The sequence below is a fragment of the Phoca vitulina genome, unplaced genomic scaffold, assembly GCF_004348235.1.
Source record: "Phoca vitulina isolate PV1807 unplaced genomic scaffold, GSC_HSeal_1.0 scaffold33, whole genome shotgun sequence".
Classification (NCBI taxonomy): domain Eukaryota; kingdom Metazoa; phylum Chordata; class Mammalia; order Carnivora; family Phocidae; genus Phoca; species Phoca vitulina.
The window spans coordinates 8007706-8029550 of NW_022589736.1; the positions used below are offsets into that span (position 1 = coordinate 8007706).

Below are 21845 nucleotides of genomic sequence, written 5' to 3' on the forward strand. Positions count from 1 at the left end.
AAATCCCATTTTCTCTTTCCTCGCACTTTTTGTTACATCGTTTTTAAATTGGGAGGCCTTATAACATTTACCTTCTCCTGTGTAAGCCTTCTCTTGTGTAACCTCATCTACTCTCTCCTTAGTCGGACACTTAATTCAATGCATCCGTTTTGCAGCAGCTTTCCCATACATCTCGCTTATGGCGATCCGTTTTGCAGCAGCTTTCCCATACATCTCGCTTATGGCCCATCTGGGGTCACTGCCAGGCTCTCCGGAGTCTGAAATTTCACAAACTCGGGCCACTGCGACCCCTCATGGCGGGAGAGAAGGACGCCGGCGGAGGGGAGGCGCAGTGCGGTCCTCCCGCCGGCAGGGGTCGCCGCAGCAAAGCGGCCCGCGGCTCAGGCGCAGGCGTGCCTCTCTCCCGGCCGCACGCGCTCCCTGACCCCGCGCCGCCGCGCGACCTGCGGACTCGGCGTAGGGGTTGGCGCCGGTTCAGGTCTTGCGGTCGCGGGCTTACGCCGAATACGCCCAGGCCGTCCTCTCCGCGGCGCCTCGGCCCCGGTGCGCCGCCGCGGCCCATGGGGAGAGTCGGCCGGGCGGGCCGGGTAAGTGGCGCCCGAGGCGGCGTCCAGTCGGGCGGCCTGGCGGGGAGCCGGGGCGGGAGCGCTTCCCCGGGTGGCGCTGGACGCGAGGCCGCGGCTTTAGGCCGCGCCGCGAGGGGGGCGAGAGGTCCCGGGCCGGCCCCCCGGAGCCGCCGACGCCCTCGGCCTCCGGGCCCGCGGCCCGGCTGCGGGCGACCCGCAGTGTTTCCCCTCGCGCCCGCCGCCGCCTTCCTTTATTTGCCTCGGGTCACCGGGCCCTCGAGTTCTTCCTGTCTTCTTCCTATTCTTCCCCTTTTCCCGTCTGTGTGTTTCCTCTCTTGGACCCGAGCACGTTGTGTTTTTTCTTTTCCCCTCTCCGTCGGCCCTGTTTTGGAAAAGTTGCTCGGTCCCTAGACCCTGGTAGCCAGGCTTCTGTCACCTGTGGCCCAGCACACTTGTGCCCCCCCCCCCCCCCCCCCCGTTCTGGGCCCGGGGAGCGGAGAGGAGGGAAGTCGCTTCCCGGCCGCGGGACGGGGAACTCCGGATGTTGACGTCTCCGAACGGCGCAGGTTTACCTAGACAGGTGATGGGAGACAGAACTCCGGCGTTACCTCGGTCCCTGTCCTTGTCGGGCGGTGTTGTAGCCCTGATGCTCAGTCACCAAACATGTTTCCGGAGCATTTCCCTTCCCAGACCATGTGTCCTGAGCAGCAGACGCGGGATAAATAAGTAAGATTGGGTCCCTACTCAGGGAGTTTGGTCTCTAGGGAAACAGGCATTAAAAACCCATCCCTGGGTTGATCAGAGGCTTCCCAGAGGGGGTGATGCTTATAACTGAGTCTGGGAGGTGTTTTGTTAGGTGTGCGGGGGCGGGGGCGGAAGGCTCCCTGCTGAGGAAAGAAGTGCGAAGGTAGCAGACGAGAAGCACCATAGTGCATTGTGGAAACGGCAGGTAGGGTAGTTTTGAGGGGCGGGTAGTCGGGTGAGCTCGAGAAGGTTCTTTGAGAAGGCAGTAGAGGAGAGACGCTGAAGGTCCTTATCGCTAGAGCCAAGCCTACGGATGGAAAATAGCGTGTCCTGGAGAAGGGCAGAATTCTGCATATACTCCGGCGAGCACTGTGTCTCCGGACAACAGGTGGAGTTTTTAAAGGATGCACCTCAGTTTCCACACGTTTAGGGGATAAAGGCCACCACCATTTTTACTGTAATAGAGATATTTGAGGAATTGGGGGTAATGCATTAGTAACTTAAGCAGAGGATGTGTTTTAGAATTTTATTCTAAAATTCTACCTGCTCTACCTATTCTAAAATGCTACCTGCTCTACAGCTTAGAACGAGTAGGTTGTGAGACGAGAATGTAACAAGGTGTGATAGACGTGTTATCAGTGGAAAGCTGTGGTGATGGTGGAGTTCTGTAATAACTAAAGATAGTCTTGATGGAAAATAAGAATTTGAGGGGAATTGTTGGTGTATTCCCAACTGTGAATGCATAGAATGGATTTCTTTTTTACCTGATTTGTTTTAAATTACCTTCAGGGAACATCCAGGGCTAGTAATCCCTCAAGTCTGTCATAACAGTGAATAGTGAAGGACGTTTTGTTATCCACCCACATTCCAGGTGACTTTCCTGGACTTCGTGACCGTACACCCCCTCCAAAGAAGGGATGTGACCGGGGTGTCAGAGGTGGAGATACAGGAAAAAAAATGTTTTCATTCTTTAAAAAGTCGTTGTAAATTTTACATGGGGCAGATGCCTTTTATTGCTTATTACCTGTATTTTTTGTGAACATCAATGTGCACCGCCCCTCATAGTTCCCTTCCTTTTCCTTTCTATCTCTATATACTTTCCACGTTCTTTAGGCTTTATTTTTGCTTTATGATACATGAGTATCTATTTAGTGATTTAAAAAAAAAAGGTTTCTAACCATGCTGCTACTTCAGGTGCTCAGAACTCAGACTTTGACTCAGTTGTATGGTGGTGGTCGTTTTTCTCCCATTATGATGGTGTACAACTTAAAATTTAGCACACTAATGTCAAATACCATTTACAATAAGTTGTGTCCTTAAAAAGCAGATCTGAAGATCTTATTGTTTCATAATGTGATTTAAGTAGGTGCACTTGATAACATTTAGAAAATATGAAGTGCTTGCAGTGTTCATAGCATGATGTTCAGCTGGATGAAGACAAAATCAGCCCTTACCTTTAAGGGACTTGTAACAGAGGAAGAGACAAGCGTGTCAACTGGGAGGCAACGTAACCTATAGAAGTTGCTCTGGGTTTGTTCAGGGGAAACAAGTTGAGGATGGAGAGTTTTATGTGGGGGTGGCAGACCCTGAAGGCTTCATAGATGCACTTGAGAGACGAGAGAGGTGGGCTGCTTCTGAGAAGACGCGATCCATGTTCTTTTTCTACTAGTTGCATGTTTAAAAAAATACTTTGCCAGCTTAGGTAGAATTTTAACAAGTCATCATTCTTCTGGCAGACCGTGTTTACTGTGTTTCTTCTTAAGAACAAAAATGGCGCATACGTGAAAGATGTGTTGATCAAAGCCTGGTGTTACTATAAAAAAGAAATAGCAGGTATTTTAAAGTTCTAAAAGTCACATGTCTGTGTTTGTATTTGATCCTGACTTAAAGTGTGTCCAGTGTTAGAATGCGCTAGTTTTTATTACCTGCCACTAGACTTCATGAAATAAATGTGTTCTGTCATCTAAGTAACATCTCAGCAGTAATTAGGTTAAGTTCATGGCAGTCTTGTCAATGCTTGTTACATTTCAGTGACTGCAGTGGGGAGAATGAATGAATCAACTCTGGTATATTAGAAGTGCTTCAAACAGCTAAAATCAAAATGTGCACACCTTTATATAAAAGGAGGATAGTAAGGAATTAATGGGAATGGAATTCAGGGTGCTGCCCACCCCTCGCTGGGGAAATCACATGAATGGGATGGGGAGGGGGTGGGCATCAGGATTTAATGTGGTTTTTTTGTCCAGATTCTGACTCTTGTGGTAAATTCACTGGTGCTGTAGCATTGCAGTAATTAAAAGCAGGCCATCCATACGCGGATGGATAATGAGTGTGTCGTTGCTGTGATTAATCCAGTTCTGTGAATTCAAAGTCCGTTCAAGCGAGAAAAGTAAAGAAAGCTCTTCCTCATTTACTGTGATGCGCAGATCTGATCTATAAGCTCTGTGTCACAGAAAACCAGCAGATGCTGGTGAAATGACATCAGTTTCTAATATTTGAAGTGTGTTTTCAAAGGTTTTGAGAACAAATGGTGGTTTAAATGAACATAAGGTTTTGCTGCATAGTGATTTTCGAAGCTTGGAGAGGGGGCAAATCAAATGGAATCGTCAACAGACCATCTTCGATTTGGAAATGGAATCATTGGAAGTATGGCCCCATGGGACCTCATTAATTCAGCCATGAAATCTTTGCTAAATACTGGATTTTTGGATGTAAGAACTCTGGTGGAGGAAGAGATCCTCTATACTGTTTGACTTTGTTTTAACCCCCAAATTTGGGAAAATATTTCCATGAAGGTTTACTCTTCCTGGTAGGGAAACGTACTAGTGTTAATTAGACAGCAGCCTGTTCCTCAGGTGCTGCCTCTCCCTCCCTTTTATTTATTACTTTCTGTTTGTGTGTGGTAAACGTACGTTAACACACAGCCTGGGATTTGAACCATTTTAAGTGTGTGGGACCACGGGGCAGTAAATACATACACATTGTACAACCATTAGTACCGTCTATCTCCAGAACCTTTCTCCTGTCTTTAACATTCTAGTGGAACCTCAGGATTGTGTCATTTCTCTGCTGATTCATGTGGCTACACAGACTTTACTTAGTAAGTAATATCTCAGCAAATATTTGTTTATTAAATTCCTACCCTGTGCCAGAAATTGGAGATGCACAGGTGGATAGGCTAATCTTTTTGCTTCATAGTTCAGTGGGCATTTGGTTGGCATATTTCCATTGGCACCAACATATTTGTAAATACCATTTTTGGTGAGGTTCTTAAGTTTCTTATGAAGAGGTACTGGGAGAAGTAGAGTTTGGGTTGCAAACAGATTTGCAAACAAATACTAACTTTGTTTATAATTTCCGAGAAAGCTTCATTGTTTATATTTACTTCCCAGAATGTGTTAGTCTTCCCTTGCCTTTATGAGAATAAAGAAAGAGAAAACAAATGAACCCATGGTTTAACTAGGCTTTGGTTTAGTGACTAGTTGAATGAAGAGAGCCTATACAGTTAAACTAGGTTAGATGAAAGGTGCGTGGGCGTTTTTGAAGTAGTTTGAGAACCACAGTAGTAAGCTGGACATTCAGCATTGTTTTTCTTTGCTGTTGCTCTGAGTTCTTTCGATGAAATTTAAAGTTTAAGGATAGGTATTTAGATAAGAACAGTTAGTTTTGAATACCATGTGGGCTCTTGAGGAAGGTGCATGAAAGCCTCTAAAGCTCTTCGGTACATTGCTCTTCCTTCTGGGCACTCATCATTGGCCAGAAATCTCTGACAAGATGGCTTGGGGGGGGTTTGCAAATAGAGCATTAACCGTGCAGTTGGCCTACCTTCCTGTTCAGCTCTGGGTCAGACGTGATCGTAGTCTGGGGAGAGTGCAGGGAACTCAGCAAACTGGATTTAGGTTTTCCATAGTGTGGATTAAAACAGGTTCTGAAGTGGACGCCAGGGGCTTTCCTTACTGTTTCTTTATTGCCTCAGTGACTCGAGCTTAATGTGACAACGGGCCGCCAAGTTCCCGAATAAAATGTTCACTTTGTCTGGCACTGCAGGCAGTGGGCATTTATTTCCCTGTTGGATATGCTGTCTAGGAAATTCTTTGTTCATGCTATCAGCTGAGCTGGTGAGTTGTCACTGAAGCCTTACTGAGGAGAACATGCAAGCATTCCTCGATTTTTAGGTGATTCATTAGAGCAGTCAGCCACCAGTACCCTGGGCTCTCCTTTATTCTCCCTGTGTCTGTACTGCCGTGGGGGCCTTTCATTTAGAAATCAAACCTGAGAGCTTTTAGGTAATCTGAGGGCTGGAATATTAAGGATAGAAGAAACGGAAAAGCAGCAACAGTTGTGTGGGGCCTGACTTCTAGGCTGAGAACTGCTCTGCTCAGACCCAGACCAGCTCTTCTTGCGGGGGGGGGGGGGGACGTTGGTACCCACTCCTGTTGTCCCCACCCCACACAGAGTGAACCAGGGTCAGCCAGGATGTTGCGGTGGCAGGGTCTTAGAATACCAAACCTAGAAGGGCGGAGAAGTAAGCATATACCAGAGAGAAGTTTTTGCCCTGAGTCCGACACAGCCGGGGGGATTAAATATTTTCCTTCTTGTCTGTATTACCTTCTCTTCCTTAGAGACCGACACAGGCGAAACAGGATTTGTTTAACACAGTTCCTATGGCAAAATGCTGTCTGGACCTGGGAACTGACAGATTTTTTTGGAATGTGGCCATGAGTCAGAAACTACCTATGCTAAATATTTTGCAGTACGGGGATTTCAATTTTTTTTTTCTCTCTTTCCATTTGTGAGAAAGAGATTGATTTTTTTTTTTATTTTGGGAAGGGTCTCTGTTGTGGTCTCACCCAGAATGTTGAGTTTTTTAAAAAGGTGACAGTAGGGGCACCTGGGTGGCTTAGTTGGTTAAGCGACTGCCTTTGGCTCAGGTCATGATCCTGGGACTCCAGTCCCACATCGGGCTCCCTGCGCAGGGGAGCCTGCTTCTCCTTCTGACCCTCTCCCCTCTCGTGCTCTCTCTCTGTCATTCTCTCTCTCTCAAATAAATAAATAAAATCTTATATAAATAAATAAATAGAATCTTAAAAACCAAATAAAAAGGTGACAGTAGGGATTTAGTGTAAAGGGTTGTGGTGTTCCCATTACTAGGTTTGAAATGGGTCTTCCCACCATGACCTGGGCAGATTTATCTCCCAAAGTCCCAGTTCTGTAGCAGGCTAAGCTTTAATGGTAGCCTCTAGTAGGCTCTCCAGCAGATACTACATTTACTACCAGCCTGGCTTGATAAGGCTTCCTAAGTGTGAACTCTTCCTGTTTTTGTTGTTGTCTTGTGTTCTCTGTTCTGCAAGGGTATTATGTATCGATCATTTACATGTAGATTATTGATTATCTTTGTAATTGATGTTATTAGAGATTACAAATTTCAACTTGATGGAATATGAAGAAGTCAGGATATTTATGATCTGCCTCTCTACTCTCCTCAATAATCATAATTTATTAAAATACAGCATCCATGATATAATTTGTTTTTTAATTTCTAGGCATATGTTTAGATTTCTTCTTTTATAAAAGGTAGCTAATAGTGCTAAATCAACCTGGTAATAATGGGTTGTTGTAGTTTCTACTTTTTGTTGTTGAGACAAAAAAGAATTTTTTAAAAATTGGATACATGTAGGGGCGCCTGGGTGGTTCAGTCGTTAAGCGTCTGCCCTCAGCTCAGGTCATGATCCCAAGGTCCTGGGATCGAGCCCCGCATCAGGCTCCCTGCTTGATGGGGAGCCTGCTTCTCCCTCTCCCACTCCCCCTGCTTGTGTTCCCTCTCTGTCTCTCTCTTTCTCTGTCTCTCTCAAACAGATAAATAAATAACATCTTTAAAAAGAAAGAAAAATCGGATACATATAATTGACAATACGTAATTATTAATCATATGCAGTAGCACAGAATGATTTCACTCATGAATTACTTGGCCACATGATATAGGTAGAAAAATTAATTCTGCAAGTTTATTTGTAAGCTAATATGCAGATCTAGCGTCATGTGTTAGGGCACTGATTGGCAGTATCAGGCATCTTGGCTTCTGTTGCTGAAGCTTCCTGGACGAGGTGATCTCTTCCAATACCTTTCACCTCTAAAATTCCATGATACTGAGTTATTTTAACATGAAAAGATGTGAAATCCTTCCTGTATTTTGCATTCTTTAAACCCCATCCCCCTTGCCTTTCAGCATTAAATTGGAAAGATGTCCCTGTATGATGACCTGGGAGTAGAGACCAGTGATTCAAAAACAGAAGGCTGGTCCAAAAACTTCAAACTTCTGCAGTCTCAGCTTCAGGTCAAGAAGGCAGCTCTCACACAAGCAAAGGTAAGATAAGCCCATGGTGTGGAAGTGGAAATCTACAAAGCAGGTTCCTCCTGAGGAGTACGAGTGCTTTGGTTTCAGCTTGCTCTTCTGCCTGTTTATCAAATATGTAGGGTTAAACATTTATAGGCGGAGAGGCTCTGGGTGGAGAGAAGTAAGGAGGTTAAGGTGAGTCCTGGGAATAGAACTGTTTCAGGGAATCAGAATGAAGAAAAAGCAGGACTGTCCGTTTCCAGCAATGACACTGGTTTTCAGGCTTTTTATTGTGTCTGAGATTGGCCGAGGGTTTGGTTGGAGTGTTGCTTTGTTAGCCATATTCCTGGGTTGGGGCCTGGGAGTCTGCTGTCCGTTGTAGGGGTCTGGAAGCAGCACGTGGAGTAGTGAGGATTAGCAGGAATTAATAATTTGTATGCCTTAGTGAGCGCTCAGATTGGTTCTGAATGTGTTGGGCATAGGTAGTCTGGGAGTAATTGGTTTTGATCCTGTTTGTACATGCTGGGCACTGGTGACATCTTTGAAATGGAACAACATGTAAGACATTAAGCTTGTTGTTAATGTTGTCCACTGTTGTCCATAAGTTGTCCACTGAATATTTGATCTAAAATGCTACTGTCAAATACTTGGAGGAATGAGAATGGTATCTGGTTTGCTTGTTGTTTTAAGGGCCCTTATGTTTTAGAGCGCATAACCCAGTGGAGGCTATATCCCCCTAAATGGGGCGAATATTGTCCTACCTGGGTGAAAACTGTGCTGTTTTTATGTGTGGTGCAAGATACACATTAGGTACATAAACAGGTACATAGTATATCTGTGGTAAAGTTTTATGGGGTGGGGGAGGCAGGGAATGTATTAAGAAGTTCCTTGAGAGGAAAGCAATAATGAAACAAGTTAAGAAAACCTGCCTTAGAGGGGCACCTGGGTGGCTCAGTCGTTAAGTGTCTGTCTTCGGCTCAGGTCGTGATCCCAGGGTCTTGGGATCGAGCCCCGCATCGGGCTCCCTGCTCTGGGGAAGCCTGCTTCTCCGTCTCCCACTCCCTCTGCTTGTGTTCCCTCTCTTGCTGTCTCTCTCTCTGTCAAATAAAATCTTAAAAAAAAAAAAGAAAACCTGCCTTAGAGATATATTGAAATATTTACTGATAAAATGTTTGAATTTAGGGGATTTGCTTTAAAATAATCCATTATGGGGCAGAGGAGGTGAGGAGGCACACGGAACACAGTTCCCCGTGAGTTGGTAGCTGGTGACGCTGGGTCACAGAGATTTAAGGATTCATGAATCTGTTCTCTTTACATTTTGTGTTTGGAATTTTACATCATAAACATTTTTTTAAAGTTGGAATTATTTTTCTTTTCCTTTACTACCTCCTCAATTGGTGCTTCTGTTGAAGTGCTTACATGTGAGTGCTCAGTGGTATAAGAGGTTTTTAGGATTAGTATACCCCCAGGTAAAACAACAGTGTCTGAAAATTTTTGTTTTGTCAATTCTGTTGATCAGGGTTTTTGTCTTTTTCAAATTCATCATGACGAGATTTAAAATTTTTATGCCAATATTTTTAAAGAGAGAATTTTGTTGTTTTAAAACAAGCTTTCACCCCACTTGAAGGGAAGATTAGCAAAGCAAGACTTGTTTTTCCTTTTAATTTTTAAAAATTGTTAGTTTTTTAAATCTTTCTGAATTTCATGTAACTTTTACTTTGCACACGAGATCTGGGAATAAGGTTTTATATTCCCATACCAGTACCATTTTATGTATTATTCTTCAAGGCCTAACATTCCCTTTTGTAAAATGGCTCTGGCTGTTAAGGAGCAATCTCACACTTAGTAACATAAATTCAGTTAGACTTTAAGTGGATGTAATTAGTGGACAGTCTTAGGTCAATGAGAGATAAAAAAGTAGAAGAGCAGAAGTCAAAATATACTAGATATATACAGATTAAAAACTGGGCTAATTCTTCAGTTAGCAGCGTAAATATTGTCAGCTTCATGGATTACCTGCAGCCAAATTTTAAAAATCCTAATTTGTTTCTTCCTGCCCAATGTAACTTCAGGATCACTTTCTCTATCCAGTCAGTGCATATTTATAACCTGTCGGTTAAAAACTAGCTTATATAAAATACTATTGAGAAAATAGATCCTTTGAAAAAATATATTAAAAAGTTAAATGAAATTTATTCATGACGTACTGATTTTTCTGTACTGTTACTTTACTCACATGAAAAAGCATGAGATGCTGATAAGCAAGGAAATAGGCTTTTTTATGAAGTCTATAGACTGTTGGACATCCTCTTTAGTATCTGCTTCAGTCTGTTTAATTTACATTTATCAGGTTTTCACTTCTTCAGTACAGTAATTTCAGCTACTAGGACATCTCCTGAGGTTTCAAATGGGTTTTTAGAAGATAGGTCAGAATAAAAAGTGGCCTGTGAAATCATTTCTGCTAACTTTCTAATATCTTTTTGAGATTGCTGTGTGAAGTTAGTATTTTGTTTTTCTTGAAGGGACATGAAGGTACGTTGCATTGATCTTCTTAGGTTTAATTGACTAATTAATTACTCAGTTCTAGGTCGGCCTAACCAAACCTGTAAAAGTGTTTGGTAGAGAAAATTTTACCTACAGCTGAAAGATGGAGCTGTGGTCTCATCTGTGGAATAATAGAAAAATATATGATTCTGATAATCTTCCCCACTGCCCTCTCAACTTTGGTATTCACTTAGTGGATTGTATATTTAATGATTGAATTAAATTTGTTTCCTTAACATTATAAGCACTGTTAAATTCAAGAGGGATAGTGGTTTATTTTGAGCCTTTTGTAGTACTAAGAGTGAAAACGTGTAACACTTTAATTGCAACGGGGGAATTAAACCTTTGTAACCACAAGACCAGGTGGTCACTGGCCTGCCCATCTGACGTGCGCCCTGCTGCCCGACAGCCTGCCCCTGAGCGCCGCAGCAGTGATGCCAAACGGAGCACAGCACCGCACCTGGGAGACACTCAGTTTTCAGGAATTAGGGGCAGAGAGGAATAAGTGAAACTAGACTGCCACGAAGTTACCATACGGGTCTAGAACGTGCAGCGTTTTACAAGTGTTGGGAAAAGGAGAAGGAGACAAAGATGTTGCTCTGGAGATGATGGTGACAACAGCAGGGAAAGGAGTCTCTTCTAAAATGAGAGCTTTAGCAATCAAACGCGTTGTGGGACTTTGGTATGATTCTGGTTCAAAATAAATGAGCTATTTAAGCATTTTAGGGGACAGTTCAGAAAATCTGAGTATGACTTGGATAGGAAATGATAACGGGATTTTTTATTTTATTAGGTGTGGTAATAGTACTGCACTTATGTAAGAGAATGTCCGTAATTTTAGGAGGTTAAGGGAAAGTGTCATGAGTCTCCCAACTTCCTTTCGGATGGTTCAGTGCAATATACAGTGTACGGTAAAGAAAATGTGGTAACGTGGGAGCAGTGGTGGCTGGTTCATGAATGAGTATTGTTCTCTTTTTAAAGTTTTTCTGTGGGTTCAAAATAAAAGAGGTAGGAGTTTAGATTCTGCTGGGAGGGAAAAACTCCTAATCCACAAGTATCTTTCGCTCAGGATGTAAAAACATACCTATTCCTTGGGGAAAGGCTCCCACTAGTCCAAGTGTGTTGTGCTGTTGCAGATTTGCCCTCCTATGCTCAGAGGGAAAATCAGTGTTAGAGCTTTTCTCGTTTACTATTTTATATGCAAATTTAAATAAAAGAGACCAAGCTTACTGTAAACCTTTTATAAGAATAGAGGAAATTTGTGATTAACATAACAATAAAAAATAAAAAAAATAGAGGAAATTTGTGTTGTTAAAAAAAGGCTACAGAAACTGGTATATGGTAATGGTAATAATTAGAAGGTTGTTGTTTTAAGATTGTTTTTCTCATATCTGAAAGGTTTGTCACAGAGACCACAAAGCTTTGTTACAAATGGTATGAGTTTTAATTTGAACCTTCAGTGTCTTTCTTTTGTTTTTCCATGATTTTAGAGCCAGAGAACGAAACAGAGTACAGTACTTGCCCCAGTAATCGACCTAAAGCGAGGCGGCTCTTCAGACGACCGGCAGATCGTGGACACCCCCCCGCACGTCGCAGCTGGCCTGAAGGTGAGCCCCAGCCCCGCCTGACGGGCTCTCCTGTTTCACGCATGTGTCCTCAGAGCACGACCCCCTCAGTGGGTCATTGTAGGCTAGCCAGTGTCCTTTTCAACTGAATTGTAAAAATTAGTATTGAAAATAAAATAGTGCATTATAGAAAAATCAGAAACTGGAGAGATGCAGAAAGGAAAACAGTAGGACTTCAGTCCTACCCTCTAGAAGTTAAAAACTTTATATTTTGGAATATCTTTCCATTCTCTGCCTCCTCTATCTTCTGTTCTCTAACTTGCTCTTCTCACTTTATGTGTTGTGAGAACACACTGTCTGTGTTAAAAAGTCAGGACTGTATGATCATTTTAATGGATTCACTGTACTTCCTCAAATGGGTGTACTGTAATTTATTTAGTTCACTTAAAGCTGGTTATATGGGTTGTTTCTAATTTCTGCTGTCATAAGGAACGTTAGTGCTTATTGTCTTATTGTGGATGAAAATAGAGAAAAGGTTTAAATTCTACCAGCCTAACCTTTATTACCTCAGCGATTTTATGTCATCTTAAAAACAAAGAAACACACATGGTCAGCTCTGTAAATGGGTTAGTGAGGATGAGGAGGATCTGGACAAGGATAACTAAGAATCATAGTTCAAACGATACAAAATGAGGGATAAATGAATTCAGTGTAAACTGTGGTTAAAATCACACCCACTCTTCAGGTAACATTCCTTCTTCTACAGATGGCAGTCAAATAATATGACTGCAAGAGCTTAAACAGCACCGTGCACACAAATTGCTTGATGAAAAATGACCAAAAGGTTAATAAGTAGATTATGCTATTATTGCTGTTTCTAGCAAGATCATCTTCCCACCCCCCACCCCCACACCTATCAGAGAGAACCCAAATCAATTTGAGACACAGTCCCAACTGCATGCCCCCTCCCTTCTTTATTTAGTTTCAGTCAAAACTGTTCTGGGTTGGATTCTGCTCTCCTCATTTGCCTTTATTCTGAGATTTCTTGGCCAGAAGAACTGGCGTTGGTCCTGCGGGCTGATAGTCTATCAAGGAGGAAAGGCATCCCCCAATGGAGATGTTTCTGGGGATTCTTCATCATTTAACATTCTTTCCCCACAGATTATCTACCTAATTTTGCCTGACCACATCTAATCAAAAACTGGTTCACTGTTTTCTGTTACTGTGTCTTGACTCTACAATATCCCCACAACATACAAGTGTTTTAGTTTTACCCACCCTCCCCAGCATTGGGGTATTAACATTTTAATTTTTTAAAATTGAACAGATTGCTTTACTCTTTATAGCATTTAGAGATGATGGCTCCTTGTTCCACTCAGCAGGGTTTATACAGTAAAAGTTGTTTACTTTCAGATTTTGAAATGACAAAGAATTAACCTTGATATTGACAGTTGGTTCTGTCAGAAACTCTGGTGATAGTATTATGTAAATTGAGTAGCTGATTGTTAGTTTCTTTCCTGTCTTAATAATAACTGAAAGGAAATCTTGTTCATGTGCCTTTGTGTTTTTAAAAAGTCTTTTATATGAATACAAATTCATAACTACCCTTTGGGAACCTTTCCTTAAATAGATTTGTATAAACTTTCCATTGTTCAGGCCTGGGAGCTGATTATAGCTTTCTAATTTCTTATATTCATTGGACATCATGTTTCCTGATTTTTAGTTCTAAAGAAGCATTGAAATGTTTGTTTTACAATGCAAAACATCAGACGGAGCGGTGTAATGCAGGAATTGTGGGATTTAGATCCATTGACATTGAACATAAGCTCTCTGTATCACATCAGTCTTGTGTTCAGATACACAGTACATTCGACAAACAGCTGTCCTGCCTTTGCTGGTATGGACAGTGTCCTTCGTGAGGTGGTGCAGAGCGGGCCCTCCGACACTCTGGTCCCAACCTGTGCGTGCTCGGGGTAACTGTGGAGACCAGCTAAGGCATCTCATTCGTATAGATACTAAGGGGGAGTTATGCTAAGAAAACTAACAAGAAAGTGTGGAGGTTTAGGTCCCCATTTTCAGGTCAGCTGTGCTGTGTCTGCTTTTTGTTTTTCTGCGTTCTTTAAGCTACCTCTTTTCTCTCAAAGAGTAGCCCCAGTTTCTGAATGTACAGAAAAATGCAAAATGTTATCATCTGAACCTGACCTTAGTGGACCTTAAAAGAACTAATGATGGTGTGAAGGGAGTTACAACCACCTGTGCCAGACTCGGTTCCTGAAATGCAGCCTTCCTGGAAAGGGACGTGTATGCCAGAGGGTTTCAAACAGCCTGAGAGGATGCTTTCTGCCTTTATTGTGAAGTCTTAATATATCATGTTTTCATGTAAGCAGAATCCAAAATTAGTCTGTTAAATGACCACAAGAATGATTGTTATTCATGGATTATTTATTTTTAAGTTTTCATAGAGACATACTAAAACAGAAGTGTTCACTGTTTATTATAAATAGTCAAATTTATTGCTTGAAATTTTAGGTGGTGGCAGCTTGTTTAGGAATTCCAGGAAGATGCCCTAGGGTATTTATGGAATTAATACTGAACGAGAGGTGAACTCTTGGCTCAGCTGTTCCATAGCTACGTAGTGTGTGGCCATGTCAGGTCACTAACCCTCCTTAGGCTTCTGTTTCCTTGTCTATAAAACAAAGGAGGCAGATAGATGGTCTGCAAAGCCCCTTCTAACGCTCGTATTCTTTGACTTTAATTCTATGAATACAATTCTAAAACATGAGGATGATACATAGTTTGGCATTTTTACCTTCCTCAGGATCCTGTTCCCAGTGGATTTTCTGCAGGAGAAGTTTTGATTCCATTAGCTGATGAATATGATCCCATGTTTCCTAATGATTATGAGAAAGTAGTGAAGCGCCAAAGAGAGGAACGACAGAGACAGCGGGAGCTGGAAAGACAAAAAGAAATAGAAGAGAGAGAAAAGTAAGGCTCTGTTTGGATTCGAGGATATTTTACATTTGAAATAGTCATTGTGCTATTAACGAATGAACCTTGGTGCTGTCTGTAAGGCTGAAGTTAGTTTTCATGGTTGATCTAAGCAATCATCAGAAGGAATCAATCTGTTTTTAAGATTTTGTACAGGCATACCTCATTTTATTGTGCTTTGCAGATGCAGAATTTTTTTACAAACTAAAAGTTTGTGGTGGGGCGCCTGGGTGGCTCAGTTGGTCTAGCGTCCGACTCTTGCTTTCCGCCCAGGTCATGATCTCAGGGTCCTGAGATGGAGCCCTGCCTCAGGTCCACGCCCAGCGCGGAGTGTGCTTGAGAGTCTCTCTCTCTCCTTCCCTCCTCCCCCCAAATAAATAAATAAATCTTTAAAAACAAAGTTCATGGCAGCTCTGTATGGAGCAAGTCTATCAGCACCATTTTTTCTTTCTTTTTTTTCTTTTAAGATTATTTGAGAGGGAGAGTGCGTGCACAAGTGGGAGGAGGGGCAGAGGGGGAGGATCCTCAAGCAGAGTCCATGTTGAGTGTGTAGCCTGACACGGCTCCATCTCACGACCCTGAGATGACAACCTGAGCTGAAAGCAAGAGTCGGATGCTCTGCCGACTGAGCCACCCAGGTGTCCCTCAGTGCCATTTTTCTAACAGCATTTGCTCTCCTCATGTCTCTATATTACTTGATAATTCTCCCAATATTTCAAACTTTTTCATTATTATATTTGTTTTGGTGATTTATCATCAGTGATTATGACTTGCTGAAAGCTCAGAGGTTGGTTAGAATTTTTTAGCAGTATTTTTAAGGTATATACATTGGTTTTTTTAAGGCATAGTGCTATTATTACATACTTAATAGACTACAGTGTAGTGTAAACATATCTTTTCTATGCACTGGGAAACCAGAAACTCCATTTGATTCTCTTTATTGCAATATTTGCTTTACTGTGGTGGTCTGGCACTAAACCAGCAATATCTCCGAGGTGTGCCTGTGGTTATGTTCCAGCATGAAAACAAATGCTAGGAGATTTCATGTCTAAATGCAGAAAACTTGAAGTCTACATTTTGGGTGAATTGTTAGAAAAGAAACATAAAAATCTGAAGTTGAATAATCGGTTTTTTCCTATTCTTCCAGAATCGTAACTATTTAAAATACTTAAAATGTTATGGGTGCCTGGCTGGCTCTTGGTCTCAGGGTCGTGAGTTCAAGCCCCATGTTGGGCAGTAGAGCTTACTTTAAAAAATAAAATAAAATACTTGCAATGTTTAACTAATTTTGAGCCAGATGGAATTTTGAAAAGCTTATATACATCTTTTATTTATATATATATTTTTTAATTTTTTTATTGTTAATCCCCATACATTACATCATTAGTTTTAGATGTAGTGTTCCATGATTCATTGTTTGTGCATAACACCCAGTGCTCCATGCAGAACGTGCCCTCCTCAATACCCATCACCAGGCTAACCCATCCTCCCACCCCCCTCCCCTCTAGAACCCTCAGTTTGTTTTTCAGAGTCCATTGTCTCTCATGGTTCATCTACCCCTTATTTATATTTTTTAAAGGTATGGGTGAAAAGGTTTTATTTGTATTTCTTATTTTGAAAATACTGAATGTTAATTATTCAATAGTTATATAAAATATTATATAACTTCTCATTATTTATTGAATCATTTCATGAAGTGAAAGCACATTCTAGAGACTCAAAATTATTAAAGTATTATCTATGTTGATATGCTTTAAAATTGAAAAAGGTAAACATAAACATTTTTCTTGCTACTTATATTCATGTGCCTGTTAAATTTGTTCAATTTATCTTTTGGATTTTTCTCACTTAATTTTGCTACTTTAGTCTTCAACCAGTTATTTGCCCATGTGCCCCCCTCCCACCCTCCACCCCCAGTTAATAGTTTAGTGGGAAAGAGAGGGTTTGAATATTTTCTAGCCAAGAGCAAGTCAAGGTGACACCCTTGGGTTCACATCTCTCAGTTGGTTCGTCTGTAATGAAATATTTGGTTCCTTTGTTATCACAGGAGGCGTAAGGACAGACATGAAGCTAGTGGGTTTTCGAGGCGACCAGATCCAGATTCTGATGAAGATGAAGATTATGAGCGAGAGAGGCGGAAAAGAAGTAAGGCGTGAAACATAAATGTCACATTTCAAACATGGTGACATTCTCCTGTTTGCTTTTCATGTTCAACTTGATAAATAGTTCAGTTGACGTTGATTTGGGTAATTTTCTCTCTGGAATCCCGGCAATCCATGTTTGCGTAACAGTTTTAACCTATATCCTGTTTTCACGTGTATTCTCCTATGAGCTTCGCGATCACTTTCTCACATGTGTTGCTTGGAGACCTTGGGGATACCTTAAGTACCTACTACCACAGTTTCCTTACCCACAGGACCATCACATTGACCTCTTCCCTGTAGCCAGCTGCGTATCTGTTCAGCACTGACCAGAGAGTCAAGGCACTCGTTTCCACAGCGTTTGCCACTAACATGCATGAATTTGAGGAAATCCCTTAGTTTCCTGGGACGTTGGTTTCTTTTAGGGTCTATGGAGAGCAGGGAGACAAGAATTTGAGCCAGGTACTTCATAAGGCCCCTTCATCTCTAAAATTTCACAGGCAGAATTGTACTTGTGTTAGAGCTGACTTCTTCGTGATCTCTAGATGGCTAAGTAGTGTTCATTCTTGAGAGAATGGAATGCTTCTTACATTAGCTTCATTGTGTTTTAATTGCTGGGATTTCCTTGGCTTAGTTGACCAGTTTGGTTGACAGGTTGAGATTTATTTAAGTGAGACATTTAAATCTTCTGTTTGTCTACTGGATACCAGCTACTGTTCTAATAAGCACTTTCATAGATTATCTACTTTACATCACACAACTCAAAGTAGGAGTTATGATTATCCTCATTTTAAAGGTGGGAAATCTGAGGCACAGAGGGAATAAGTGCTTTATAGATACAGATCCACGGTCCAGCTTATCCAAGATCTTCATATGCCCAAAAACCTATGTCGTCATCTTTAAATGAGACCTAAGAATCATGTTACCATAAAGGTGCAGTATATTTCCACATACATGAACTCAGTTGTATGACTAGCAGTTTGGCAAGCCTGGTCTTCCCCAGTGTACAGCCAAAGCTGCTTTAGGGTTTAATTTAAAATTTAAAATACTAATTGAGTTGGAAAGGAACAAGTCTGTAATAATTTAGAATTCTTAATCTTTCAGTGTAGATATGAATTAAATGTATTTATAGGATGCTTAATATAGGCAACAACAAAAAGCCAAGTTCACAGATACAGAGAGAACAGATTGGCAGTTGCTAGAGATGGGGGTGGGAGGTGGGCAAAATGGGTAAAGGGGATGAAAAGGTACAAAACTTCAGTTATAAAATAAATCATGAGGATGTAGCGTACAACATAGTTGTAGTTAATAAAACTATATTGCATATTTCAGAGTTGTTAAGAGAGTAGATCTTCAAAGTCCTCATTATAAGAAAAATTTGAAACTGTGTATGATAGATGTTAACTAGACTTACTGTGGTGATCACAGTATACACAAATAGCAAATCACTATGTTGTACACCTGAAACGAATATGTCATATGTCAGTTATACCTCAATTTAAAAAAAAATACGTGCTGAGCACTGTCAGGTGCTACGTTGTCTTTCTAACGGGGAGGAGAGTTAACATTCGAGTGTGCTCTGTATGTCAGGCATTATGTTAAACATCCCATATCTATCTTACTACTTAACAAATGTTAATTGACTTGTTTTAGAATCCAGTGCATAGGTTGAATATTTGTCTTACCTTTCCAGCTTACAGATTGGCTGCCCTTTGGATAAGGAGCTGTGCTTTCTATATTAAGGACATTGTTTTTTTTAACGTTAACAAGAGCCATACAATCTAGTATTAGGAAAACAATGGCATTATATCCATTCTGCACGCTGCTGTTAACAGATCGATGTTGATATTTTAACCAGATTAGTAGCAGATTTCCAGTAATCACCTGAATTCTTTATACTGAACTCAGAGTGATTTTTTCAGAATCAGTCAATAATCATCTAGGTCTTAGTGACCAGGTTAAAAAAAAGGAATGATAATAGGTATTTCAGGAGAAATGTAAGTTTTATTCAGGTTCGTATTTCTCCGTAAGTACATTGTCTAGTCCGGCCGTGTTCATCGTGATGCACGTACAGCGGCTTTAGAGGAGTCGCTTTTGTGAAACCTTACGTATGCTGGTGCAACGTGGTCTGTAATCTGTTTGGTTTTTTTTAAATTTACATTTTATTGTTTTGATTGTTTCATTGGCAATTAAGTTGTAATACATATGTTAGGGCTTGTGTCTAATGAAAAATTCCTTATGTCCTCCATGCGTGTTCTCCCTCGGCTTGCTGGGTAGCAAGTGGGGTCTGTTTTGGTTGGTTGTGTCGTCATGGCCCAGGAAACAGGAGCAGGAATGACGACAGCGCAGGGGCCAGAAGTACCCACATTTCCAGATAGGCGTTTAGGTCCAGGGGTTACACCCTGGAAAGGAGTGTGCAAATCGTGGGCGCGAGCGTTGGCGCCATGGGCAGCTGGGTTTTATCCTGTCCCTGCCTGTTGACTCCTCTGATCCTCTTCTCTTCTGAAAGATGGAAGGCAGTAAGACCTCCTTCTGAGGTTTATTGAACCTGAACGAGATAACACGTATGAAAACTCCTCACAGGCAACAGACTCTCAGGAGAGTTATGTTACTGCCTCCTAAGTAACTGCTCGCTCTCTGGGCTGTGTCCTTTGACCTTGCAGTTTGCTCATTAACTGCATTCTGGGGCTCTTGGCTGCCTGCTATGAAAAAGGTAATTTTGTCTGCCTCTGTTTTGCCCATTTTCTGTGTTTTTAATCCTAGACTCAGATGAATTCGTAAGTGTTAGCAGGAGGGATGAGGTGGCGGGTATTTTCCTGCCCCCTCCCTGGGCGAAGGGGTGCAGTACAGCACGGGGCGCCAGGTGTCCTCTCCGCTAACGGCGCATTCATTCCTGTCTTGCAGGTATGGGCGGAGCTGCCATCGCGCCACCCACTTCTCTTGTAGAGAAAGACAAAGAGTGTACGTATCTGTTTCTTGTCCTTTTTTCTTCTGACCCACATCTTGGGCCCGGGCAGGGGAAGTCTTGGCTTGAGTCAGCCAGCTGTGCTGAATGTAAAGGGTCATGGCCCGAAAACCCAGCCTCTGGCTCCCCCACTGAGGCCAAGTGGGAGACCGCCCTTCACTCCTGTGCTTTAGAAGTTTTCACACCAGGCTGAGGCTTGGATTTTATACAGCGATATGCTTTTCTTTTCAGTAATTTGTTTTATTTTCTCTAACATTTCATAGTTGGAGTTAGGTTAGAACAAATGTCGCTCAGTTTACGGTTTTCATACTCTGTGGTTTAGAGGCTGTTAAATTCATGACCTTCCACAAGGTGGCAGTGCCTTCCTTAATTAGATTTTTCTGCAATTAGTTTCTATTTCCTTACATACGTTGTGTATCTTCACTTAGATTGCCAAAACATGCTCACCCACTGTTTCTTCTCCCAGTGGTCTATTCTAGAATATTTGGGTTGGAATTGGACTTTGATACAGCATCTAGATCGTTTTTGTATCTGTTGCGTTGGACCACACCTAAACTATCCTAAGAAAATATAATCATCCTAGTGCTTTTTAATACCTGTTGCCCAATTTATGTTATCTTTTTAAAGAAGATAATTCAAAAGATATTGTTAAATACCTTTTATGTGAAAACACCTGACAAACCATAAGCCCCAACTGAAAGAAGTCTCTGGGAGTGGGGCCCAAGCATCTAGATCTTTTTAAAGCTTCCCTGTTCACTGTTCTGGTACATGGTCCCTAATCTCAAAGACCTTTATTGTTTGCTAGGCTAACGAGGTAGTAAGATTAGAATCTTAAGACGGGTACACAAAGTGCTGTGGGCATCAAAAGAGAGTTGGACCTACTTGGAACATAGAGAAAGTCTTAAAGTTTTAGACACAGATTGTCATTTAAGAGCACTTTAAAGGGTAAATAACATTTCAGTAAGATGTAAAAAAAAGACATTTGAGGAGATAAAAACAGGAGTAGCAAAGCAGGAATCAGGAAAATAGCGTTCTACCTCTGATTTTTAAAAATGTCATGTAGTGGCTGTAAGATTGATTTGTTTTGTTCTTACTCCTTGTAGGTACTGATCTATGTAAATATAGTTCAGAATTCTTTTGTAGTACTTTGGTAAACCTGTTTTATTTTTATCCAATAGTACCCAGAGATTTCCCTTACGAGGAGGATTCAAGACCTCGCTCCCAGTCTTCCAAAGCTGCTATCCCTCCCCCAGTATACGAGGAACAAGACAGACCCAGATCTCCGACTGGACCTGGCAACTCCTTCCTTGCCAACATGGGGTAATGGTTCTGAGTGCTCTCATCTCAGCAAGTGTAAGAAGAACGAGACTCGGTGTGAAGTGTTGCCAGCCTTATCAGTCGATGTAGCTTTTGTTGGGGAATGAGGGCACTCTCGGGTTTATGGGGAGACACTTGGTGTGTTCAGTCACACAGCGTCCTTCTTAAGAATCAGTGCTTCAGTCATGTGGAGGGTGTTCCAGCCTGACACTGCTAGGTTTTCTACCAAACAGAAAGCCTTCTGATGTAAGTTTTGAATGATTTAGATACCAAACGTTATAGTCTATAGGTAGGAACAGTTTCTGATAATTATTTACATTGATTTTCATAACATTTGCAAACAAAATAGCTCATGTGAATTAGAGCTGACGTATGCCATGTCCAAAGGGTGAATGACATTTTTTTCTTGATAAAATGAGCCATTTGCTTTAAAGTCATGGTTCTGCACTTTGGCTTTAAAACACGTAGTCATTCTGACTACAGTTAGAAATTTGTTTGCCAGCATATAAAATTCAGTTTTAATGTTGACTTTCAGGTGGGGCTTGTGGATTTGTGTGGGTTTTTGGTTTTTTTTTTGACCCCCACTGGATTCGGCCTGCGTTTTGGTTTAAAGAATGTTTTACAGTGTTGACTGTGTGTCTCCTCCTATGAGGAGCTATCCAGTGAGGCGACGTTACACTA

At 41.7% G+C, this 21845-nt stretch overlaps 1 protein-coding gene across 3 annotated transcripts in view; it reads left to right on the top strand.

Annotated features, from left to right (window-relative positions):
- Positions 1 to 21845, top strand: part of RBM17 (RNA binding motif protein 17) — a 62847-nt gene that overhangs the window by 35090 nt on the left and 5912 nt on the right. The window contains exons 1-7 of one of the 3 annotated variants that reach the window (XM_032425889.1): positions 439 to 587; positions 7537 to 7674; positions 11679 to 11795; positions 14572 to 14738; positions 16789 to 16886; positions 19787 to 19843; positions 21026 to 21167. In XM_032425889.1, the coding sequence (XP_032281780.1) occupies positions 7552 to 7674; positions 11679 to 11795; positions 14572 to 14738; positions 16789 to 16886; positions 19787 to 19843; positions 21026 to 21167 (704 nt within the window). In that variant the 5' untranslated portion in view covers positions 439 to 587; positions 7537 to 7551. Of the gene's footprint in view, positions 1 to 438; positions 588 to 901; positions 4411 to 7536; positions 7675 to 11678; positions 11796 to 14571; positions 14739 to 16788; positions 16887 to 19786; positions 19844 to 21025; positions 21168 to 21845 lie in introns of those variants that run through there. The other 2 variants (XM_032425891.1, XM_032425890.1) reach the window with 2 other exon arrangements.